The 9,904-nt window shown below is 41.1% G+C and overlaps 3 protein-coding genes across 3 annotated transcripts; all 3 read left to right on the top strand.

Annotated features, from left to right (window-relative positions):
• The first annotated feature begins 605 nt into the window (after positions 1-605).
• On the top strand, positions 606-4,874 carry armc3 (armadillo repeat containing 3). The gene is made up of 16 exons (XM_072450655.1): positions 606-657; positions 781-898; positions 992-1,117; positions 1,196-1,264; positions 1,336-1,511; positions 1,588-1,782; positions 1,866-2,049; positions 2,137-2,289; positions 2,361-2,469; positions 2,554-2,803; positions 2,873-3,009; positions 3,188-3,356; positions 3,441-3,544; positions 3,834-3,992; positions 4,423-4,585; positions 4,658-4,874. The coding sequence occupies exons 1-16, from the start codon at positions 610-612 to the stop codon at positions 4,835-4,837; spliced, it is 2,340 nt and encodes a 779-aa protein (XP_072306756.1). The 5' UTR covers positions 606-609; the 3' UTR covers positions 4,838-4,874.
• Positions 4,875-5,873: 999 nt separating this feature from the next.
• Positions 5,874-7,420, top strand: msrb2 (methionine sulfoxide reductase B2). Its single transcript, XM_072450666.1, has 5 exons — positions 5,874-6,022; positions 6,304-6,401; positions 6,869-6,945; positions 7,081-7,228; positions 7,294-7,420. Exons 1-5 carry the CDS (start codon positions 5,908-5,910, stop codon positions 7,414-7,416), a joined length of 561 nt encoding a protein of 186 aa, XP_072306767.1. The 5' UTR covers positions 5,874-5,907; the 3' UTR covers positions 7,417-7,420.
• Positions 7,421-7,670: 250 nt separating this feature from the next.
• On the top strand, positions 7,671-9,465 carry c8g (complement component 8, gamma polypeptide). The gene is made up of 7 exons (XM_072450665.1): positions 7,671-7,926; positions 8,482-8,630; positions 8,786-8,856; positions 8,917-9,036; positions 9,114-9,215; positions 9,298-9,333; positions 9,429-9,465. Exons 1-7 carry the CDS (start codon positions 7,753-7,755, stop codon positions 9,446-9,448), a joined length of 672 nt encoding a protein of 223 aa, XP_072306766.1. The 5' UTR covers positions 7,671-7,752; the 3' UTR covers positions 9,449-9,465.
• The last annotated feature ends 439 nt before the right edge of the window (positions 9,466-9,904 follow it).

Below are 9,904 nucleotides of genomic sequence, written 5' to 3'. Positions count from 1 at the left end.
CACGGCGCTGATTCGTCCTCCCTCCGCCCGCGGGGCGTATGCGCCTCTGCGTGTGACACATGCGCCACATATATCACTTATTATACTTTACACATTTTATTACGAACAGAGAATTATACATACCTCCAAAGCGGATGGGATGAGTTTATTTCACGCTTTACAGCAGAATACTGTCATGTTAGAATAATAGCAGACCCATTATAACGTTTACCCTGGAAGTATTATTGAAGTAAAAGTAGTAAAGATGCTGTGGAAAAACGTTCAAAATAATGGGATGAGTTTATTACACACTTTACAGCAGTATCATTTCATAATAATCATAGCATTTTACGTTTACATTTCGCCCCCGTAAATATTAGTAAAGTTAAAGTAGCGGTCCACTGCCTGCATCACGTGACCTGTGCCCTCATGCCGCAGAGGATCGTTGCCTAGCAACGCGTCGTGGCTCTACAACACTGAGTTGCGGTTGAAGTATTAGCTTCAGATTGAAGCTTGTTATGTTTGTGAGAATCTCCTTTAGAGTCAGAGACAGAGACTAAACGTCTCGTCAGACACGCGCTGTGTTTCCGGGCCTTTATAGAGCAGAGTTTATTCTGTGAAGCTCGTGCAATGGTAAAGAGAGGTCAAAAAGACAGCGCAACTCCAACAAATGAAACGGTAAGTTACATGAACTGTAAGTATTATGAACCATTAGTGTGAATACATTGTAGTCTATTAATTGGTTGTTATATGACATTGAAGTAAAATTTAGTTAAATTATGTTTTATTTCCGCCACAAAGTTTGATCCACTTGAAGTTGAAGGCAAAACTCCAGCCACAGTTGTTCTTCTGCTGAGCTCCCCTGAAGAAGACATCCTGATAAAAGCATGTGAAGCCGTCCATGCGTTTGCGGACGGAGGTAAAAATATTTGCTCTTTTATAAACGTGTTTAATCATATTGGTTATCGTCACAGATTTCCATACTTGGCTCACTGTCTCCATCTGTTGTCAGGAGATGAAAACAAAGTCTTGCTCCTTGGACTTGGGGCCTTGGAGCCTTTATGTCAGCTCATCAATCATGGAAACAAGCTGGTCAGACGCTGTGCTTTCATGGCCCTGGGCGTCATGTCCACCCACGGTGTGTGAGGAACATGTGTGAACCATGACAGCTTTTACCTCTGAGACATATTGAGTGATTCCTTTGTTTCAATTAAAGCTGAAGGGATAAAGGCCTTGAAGAAATTGAACATAATTCCATCCATTATTGACAAGCTCTCTCCTCAAGGTGAGTAACCATGCTCCTTGTATTATTTATTATGATCAATGCAGAGTACAATAAACTCAGTTCATCTGCAGAGGAGACGGTTGTTCATGAGTTTGGGACCCTGTGCTTGGCTTCGCTGTCTGTGGATTTTGTCTGTAAAGCTCAGATCTTTGACAATAATGGTTTGCTGCCTGTGATTCAACTTCTCTCCAGTCCTGACCCAGATGTTGTAAAAAACTCACTGGAAATAATTTACAGTCAAATTCAGGTGAATGTATTTTTAGCTCACTGTTCCCTGTATGTTCTATGAAGTTTCTAACTATTATATATTCTTGTGTGTAAAGGATTATCCAAGTCGCTCAGCTATACATGAACTGGGAGGCGTATCCCACCTTCTGGCCCAGCTAAAGTCAGAATTTCCTGTAATTCAACAACTGGCTTTGAAAATACTCCAAAATATCACAATAGATAAAGACACACGCATTACCTTTAGGGAAGAGCAAGGATTTGAAAATCTTGTCGATATTCTTAAGAGCAAGGTTTGTGTGACATTGCCAGATTAGTCCTGGACACAACATTTAGTGTGTAAAATCAAACATCTTGTATGTTCATCTTTTCACAGGACCTACATGACCTTCATGCTGGCTCCTTAGACGTTGTTGCAAATTGTTTAAATGATAGTGAGTGTTTCCAGCTTATTCACAAAGGTGGTGGTCTGGCCAAGCTGATGGAGTTTATTCTCAGTCCAATACTGCCAGAAATCCAAGCCAATGCTGTAAAATGCATTGCCAAAGTGGCTCAGAGCTGTAAGCACAACCATTTCTGTTCTGTGTAACTTGTGTTTTCTTATGCGGCTGTGAGGAAAGGGGAATATTTTAATGAATATTGTGTAGCAGAGAATCGCAACATGCTTCATGAGCAAAATGTGGAGAAGGTTTTAGTGGAGCTCTTCTCTGTGAGCGACGACAGAGTAAAAGCAGCAGCGAGCCAGGCTGTGTCTGCCATGAGCACCAACCTTGCCAGTAAAGAAGTTCTCAGGGAGCTTGGTACTTAAGCAGTTACACACAAACTTGTTAGCACACAAATGTAGTTTTTGACTAATGTGTGTCCATTATAGGTGCTATATCTGCACTGATAGAGTTACTGAGTTGTGGGGCTTTGACTGTAAAGAGGGATGCATCAAGAGCACTCTCTGATCTTACGCACAACAACCTCCTGAATATAATGTGAGTGACAAAGGACATTCTATATGTGCAGGTGAACTCTCCTGTTCTGTCCCACCTAAAGCTGTGTTGCTGTTTATCTTCAAGGGCTGTGTATGAGGCTGGAGGCCATGAACGGCTTGTCCAGCTGCTCACAGAAGAATGTCCCATGACTGTGGCCAGTTCTGCTGCGACACTGAGCAACATGGCAGGACAGGAAGACATCCGCTACAGTATTTTATCACAAAATGTTCTGCCAGCACTTGTGGAGTCTCTGAAGTCCAAAGATTCTCACGTTCAGACCAGCACAGCGCTCTGTGTGGCAGCACTGGCATGTGACACTGCATCTAGGACAGAGGTACATTATTCAAGAAACGTTAAAAACTGATATCATTTCTTGATTTTATGGTTGCCCTCTTTTTTGAAGTTTAAAACTGCTGGAGGTCTTCTGCCACTGGTCAATTTATTGGATTCTAAAAACAAAGATGTCCAGAAGATGGCTTGCTTAGCTGTCAAAGCATGTGCTTGTGACGAGCCGTGTGCGGTGGAGATTTGTGTTTTGGGGTAAGATTATGGATAGTAGGCCTGTGGAATAGTGTGTGTTCTGGAAAGGGTGTAACAATGAAACCAGTTTAGTGTCAAATTGAGGTCGTTTACAAAATAGCCACTAGAGGTCAGCATTGAGCAGCGTAAAGCGTCACACGCACATTTTGTACGTGCCAATGATGTACTTTGTTTACAGAACTTTGGAAAAGCTTCAGAAGATCAACCAACTCGAGAACCAAAGAAATATCTTTAGTGAAATGGCAATCACGAGCCTGATGAACTCCAACCTGCCAGTGAAATACAGCCTGATGGGCTTTTTGTCTCCCACTGACCATGTCACTGATGGTTTTTATGATGCGGGGAAGGTGTGTATGATTGAAGTCAAGGAATCAAAGGCTCAACAAATGTCTAACAGTGTAATGTGTAATGCCACTATCTTGTCTCATCAGACTGTGGCAGGCCAAAGAGTCCTGTCTCTGGAGGAGCACTTCTGTCAGCCTGTCAACCAGCACCGGGCCATTATTGTAATTAACACTGCAAAGCATGGAGCTGAGTAAGGAACATCTTCACTCAAACATCTTCACTTCCTCAGATCACAACAACATATCATTCTCAACCTCGGTTAATTATAAGCATGACTTTCAGTATCAAATAAATGACCTCACTGAAAATCGGACTTACACCCATACAGAAACCATTCCAACAATTCTCCCAAAACAGAGGCAGTAGTATTGTAATGTTGTCTGTATTTTCCCTGTGAAACCTCATAGAGAGAGGCTGGTTTGTACAGAGGAGAAGCAGAACTGACATTGTCTTTCATAAACTGCACATTGTCCTAATAGAATGGATGGATGGGATGAGAACAAACCCAAAGACAAGTCTCCCATTGAGGAACATCGTAAGAGGTTGAAAGATTCGGCGCTGGAGGCTTTGGTCCAAGAGGCAAAAGAAACAGTCCTGCTTATAAATGATGACATGGAGCAGTACTCTTCTTTGGCCAGGTAAATTGCTGGTTTGAAATTAGCATGATTTTATTATACTATTCCAACTAAAATGTCTACATATGGTCAGGCAGTGCTGAAATTACCCCCAATTCAAACTCAAGCTGTTTCTGAGCCCTTTGGAGTTTGATCAAATGGCTGGACTATTTGTAAAACTGCCTCTGGTTTCTGATTAATTAATTATGAACTCTTGCGATAAACATAAGTAAACATGAGTGAAGCTGCTGTCTAGAGGAAAAGATAAGATAAGATAATCCTTTGTTGTCCACACATGGGGAGTAAGACTGTAGATTGAGGATTTGTTGGGACAATCCCCACTTCCAAGTTGAAGCATTTATCACCAATATAAGGAACTTAAAAGGCTAAAAAGTGGTTGTGGTTTTCAGTCAACCACAATGTCTTGCACAGTTTCTGATAATATTTGTGTCAGGATGGTGAGCCGGGCCATGGGTGGTGCGGTGGACAGGGAAAAGATGCACACATTCGAATGGACCCTTGACATCAGCGAGCTCAAAGTTAAACTTCAGTCAAATGTAGTTCCCATTGGTCTGATAAAGAAAGGGATGTACTACCACAGAGCGCTTCTCTTCAAGGTTCCATGCAAATTAAAAAAATATGTCTTGTAAATCAAAATTCCAATGTAAATAATACCTTTCTTCTTTCAGTGCCTGGCAGACTTTATCGGACTGAGCTGTTCTCTTGTCAGGGGCGAGTACAACCGGGCCTGGAACGAGGTGCTGGTGTTGAATGCACCCACACAGCGTTATGTTGTGGACCTCATGCACAACCCTGGAAGTCTCCTGAAAGTCAACACACCGGCTGCAGAACAATATCAAAAAATATAACATCACAAAAAACTACAAAATAAAACTCATAATATCATTCTGGTATTTGTGCTGTTGCTGAAAACCATGGGTGTCCAAACAGGGCTGAAAATTCAAATATGAACCAAGCCGAGGGCCCCAGAAAGGTTCTCAACACCGTGAAGAATCATTTTCATAAAAGTAGCTTTTGACTTTGATGTCCCATCATCTTAATTTAGTCCTGGAACCTTACTTTTAGGTCTGTTTTTATAGAAGTAGATAATGTCAGGATAATGTCAGGATAATGTGGGCCATTAGCTCAGAAGGTGAAAAAAAAAGGTCTGAGAGCCATATTAGAGACCAGGACTTTGAATCACAGGGTTCCTCATGATTCAATAAGATTCACGTTGCATGGCGCACGATATTATAATATCACAATCGCACAATGCCTGGGATAATTTATGTATTATTATTATAAAAAAAAAAAAAAAGATAGTGCCAAAAAAGAGCTTAACAATATTTCTTTGTTAAACCAGAACCTCCACAATTTTGCTGTTGTCATCAAAACAGTCATCAATAGCTATATTTAGATGTATTTATTTTTGCACGCTCTCCAGCCAGTTTAGTGAATTATTTATTTATTTTATTTATTTTATTTATTTTATTTATTTTATTTATTTTATTTATTTTATTTTATTTCATTTTTTATACTACACATAGAATCCAAACTTTCCATACCAGGATTCAACATTTTGGTCACTGCTTTATACAACTTTACAAACACTACTAGGCTTATTATTCTGTGTTGAAACCAAACCTGGTCAATGATTATAATTTAACACATTCTAGTCATACATTTCTGAACAATAAAGCACTTAACACACTTCCCTGTGCCATAACCCGTAAAGCCAGTCCACTTTGACCTACATAGTCCTACAACATGTGCATTTTGACCCCAGCCGCATCAGATCCATCCAGCGTGAACTGGCCCCGCTGCGCCCTCAAAAGCGGCGGGCGCACTTGACTCAGACCCGCACACTTGACTCAGACCCGCACACTTGACTCAGACCCGCACACTTGACTCAGACCCGCACACACACGACTCACGCACAATGTCGCGACTCACTGCTCGTGTCGTTGCGCTCGTTTTCCAAGCTCCCGTGAGAAGAAGCGCCGCGATACCAACGAGGCGCGACGGACTGGTGCGTCTTTTCAGCACGAGCAAAGGTGCGTTTTTTGTCACATGCTCAAAAATGAATTGTGTTTAAGAGCGTGCACTTGTTGTCAGTCATCATCAGAATCAGTTTTATTACAGTGAGGCTATTTTTGCGTGTTTTATTTTCAGATGCTACTGAAACTATTTGTTTTGTTTCGCTTTTGCATCGACTTTAAAGCCTCTTTTAGGTTCATTTGATCACTTTTTTAAGGCATAGACATAGGCATAGGCATAGTCAAAGTGCGATGCAAACCTCTGTGATGTTCAATGTGTTGCTGTTTTCTGTTCAAAGTGACCCTCTCTCTCACGCGCTACAATAAGACCACGGACTGGCAAAAGAAGCTGAGCCCAGAGGAGTATGTTGTGACCAGAGAGAAGGGCACTGAGGAGGTAAAAGGCTGCACATGGTACAAACTGCACTGTCTTTATAGGAAAGATGTCCTCTGGCTTGTACTGCTCCATAATACTGTGTTTTTTGTTATCAGCCTCCACTAACTAACCCATATAACCAACTTACACTTCATGTGGACTTTGTTCTCGCCCCTGTTGTGTTGTTGACCCTGGCCAAGTTCAGCTTATCCAGGATCTGACAAGTTTCTGCAAAAAAAAAGAAAAGAGGCTGATAAAAATGTTGGACGTGACTATTGCAGAGTTCAAAATAATCCAATTCAGCTTTATTAAACCAAAAGTCAGACGTCTTCAAACGAATCAGTCGACTGCTATAGGCTTAATTGTTTAAAAGCATTTCACAGTTGTTTTGGTCAAAAAGCTGAACTGGTCAAGTTGTTATGTAAATGTTTTAAATATAACTCTGCTGCTTTACTGTGAATGTGAATCTGTGGTTTTGGTGATTCCAGCCCTTCAGTGGCCTTTACCTCAATCATACCGAAGTGGGAATGTACCACTGTGTCTGCTGTGAGGCTCCACTCTTCAGGTATAACACCAGTTTATATTATTTTATTTTAACACCTTTTAAACCTACAACACTTAATGATTTATTCATTTTAAAACTGCTTTATTTGACCAGTAAATGTATTTTTGTGTGTGTGTGTGTCTCTTTTCCTTGCAGCTCAGAGGCCAAGTATGATTCGGGCACAGGCTGGCCCTCATTCAGAGAGGCTCATGGGACATGGGAGGGGGACGAGAGCCTCACCTCTATCATCCGTCGCCCTGACAACAGCCTGGGCAGTGCTGGCACAGAAGTCCTTTGTAAAAATGTAGGTTTTGTCATGTAAAGTACGACCTGTTATTTTGTTTATTCTTATTGAGTCTTTTTGTGCAGTGCGACGCTCACCTCGGACACGTTTTTGAGGACGGACCCGACCCAACAGGACACCGCTTCTGCATCAACAGTGTGGCCCTCAAGTTTAAGACCAGAAACAACAAAACCCCTGAAGAAGACTGAAAAACAGTACATGGACTAACTCTGAAAAAGACAATATTTCTTTCATCGTCCGCTACATTTTTGAATAAACTGTTCTCACACGGTTCTGTAATGAAATCATAGGAGATGCCCATAAAACATGTAAGTGCTTGACCTTAAATAAAAGCGTTTGAACTCTCTGTCGCGCCCTATGTGCAGCTCCTCAGCGGTGCGTGTTAATGTTTAACTCCAAAGGCTTTGTCAAACACTGTCCTGGACTTTTGGGGGGTGCTTTGAATCAAACATCAGTTCAAACATCAGTTCAAACACGCGCAGGAGCAGGGAACACACTGAACCAGCTTCTGTATCCGGGGAGGCATGGCAGGACGACGCTGGTGCAGGCTGGTCGTGGCTCTGGTGATGGTGTGGGCTCTGAGCGGAGTTGGAGATGGATCAAAGAGTCGACCCCGTCCAAAAAGGCCTGACAGGAAGAAACTGAATCCAGACGAAGACACATCGATCCCACCTGAGAATAACATAGACGTTAATCAGGTAAGAAACAGGGAATCGTTGTGGCACATTGAGCAAAAGGAACGTTACAAATATTTCAATATAGACAAAATGTATATTCTTCAAGTATTAAGCTACAGCTGTGAACCTGTTCATGAAAGACAGTTTTTTTCACCCCTGACCTTTGCACATTGTTTGGTCTGCAACAGTTTGCGTCACAATGACTCAATGAACAAACACAGATGACTGGAAATGAGAGATTACAGCAAAATATATAGAAAATCTTTTTAAACTTTGTGAATTATGTCTGACACTCTTAGACCATAGATGTTACATGACTACATTTGAGCTCTTACTACTGCTGTTGTGTGATTGGTTGATCTTGGTGCTTAAATGTCTATCAAAGGAGGACGACAACAAACCTGATCTGACATATATACTAAAACAATGCAGAATAGAATGTAAGATTAACATTATGGAGTGAAAAGTGAATATAACTACAACTTGTTTGCCACAACAGCAAGATAAATATCAGATAATGTCAGTATGATATCTGACCACGCCTAACGTCATGTTGTTCTGTTTTCTGCACCTCAGATGTTGGGAAAGTGGTACCTGCTGAGCGTGGGCTCTAAATGCTCTCACCTCATGTCCCACGGGAACAACGCGGAGGCCACCACCATGACACTGGATCTGACCACGGTGCAAGAGGAGCAAAAGCTGTCGGTCATCACTACAACGAGACAGTGTGTTCTGCCACATGACACTGTTATCATTCTGAGTGTTGGAACAAGCCAGTTACTGTTGCAAATCCGTTTGACTTCTTTCAGATGAACTATGATGTTGTAACAGATTTAGATTAGAAGAAAGGAAAATGACTTACTGAATGTGTTTTGTGCAGTAATCACCAGTGTTGGGAGATTCGCCAGCTCTACGACGTGACACAAAACAGCGGCTACTTCATCATCAAAGGTATTGTATTCAGTTCAGTGTAGCGCATTGTAATAATGTTAACTGTGTTTCTTTCATCAGCAAAAGACCCGAAAAAAAACATCATGGTGACAATAGTGGACACAGATTACACCTCGTATGCAATTCTTTCCTTTGAGATGCTGAGTGGGAAAAGGAGGAAAACCACCATGAAGCTCTATAGTAAGTTTAATTCACAATAGTTGTTTGAATAATGCCTTTCTGTGGTACTTTTCCTAAATTAGATCTCTGTTTTGCAGCCAGGAGCTTAACCCTACATGAACCAACATTGCTTAAGTTTGAGGACAAAGCAGCAACAAAAAAAATTGGACTGGAATTCATGTTTCCCTTTCCCACATATAGTACGTCAATAATAGAAAAGATACACTTTTGATATATTAATACACCACATCATGTAATATTATTGTGTGTTTTTGCCTGTAGGTCATTGTGACAAAGTGGATGAAGACCATATTATAAGTAAGTTTGATCTAATGGTGTTGAAAATGTTATATTTAATCACTTTTTGACCTTATGCTTTTGAGATGTGAGAAATGTAACCTCTTGATTTACAGATTGCATCCCAACATGTTAACGCCACGAAGAAATCAACAAGAGAAAATCCTAAATAAAATAAAACCGTTATTGCCGTTTTGTGTTGTGTGTGTTTGAGGGTTGTGAACAAAATGGAGCCAGATGTGGCCAGCTGGGGTCGAGTGAGTTTGGTTACAAAACGAAAGGAGTTACCAAACGTTCTTATGTAGGCAACCCCCACATCCCCCCACATCCCCCGCCTCCCCCACATCTCCAGCATAACATGAGGAGCTGTTACACAAGCTCAGTCAAGTCAGGCCCTGAACAAGCACAAAAAACAACAGTCAGTGCCAGTCATTTATAACTCTGTTAACACATTTAGCTGTGTTTTTAATTCTTAAATGCATAAAACAGAAAGGTAGTGCCAAAATAAAGATATGAATTGAATACAGTGGTGGAAAGTAAAGAAGTAAAAGAGTACAAAAGTACATTTAACTTACTGTAAATAGATTTTTTG

This window comes from Eucyclogobius newberryi, unplaced genomic scaffold (assembly GCF_026437365.1).
Source record: "Eucyclogobius newberryi isolate DKJ021-1_F unplaced genomic scaffold, fEucNew1.0.hap1 SCAF_18, whole genome shotgun sequence".
Taxonomy (NCBI): domain Eukaryota; kingdom Metazoa; phylum Chordata; class Actinopteri; order Gobiiformes; family Gobiidae; genus Eucyclogobius; species Eucyclogobius newberryi.
Note: the sequence above shows the minus strand (reverse complement) of the source record. Positions and strands in the feature narration are given on the sequence as shown.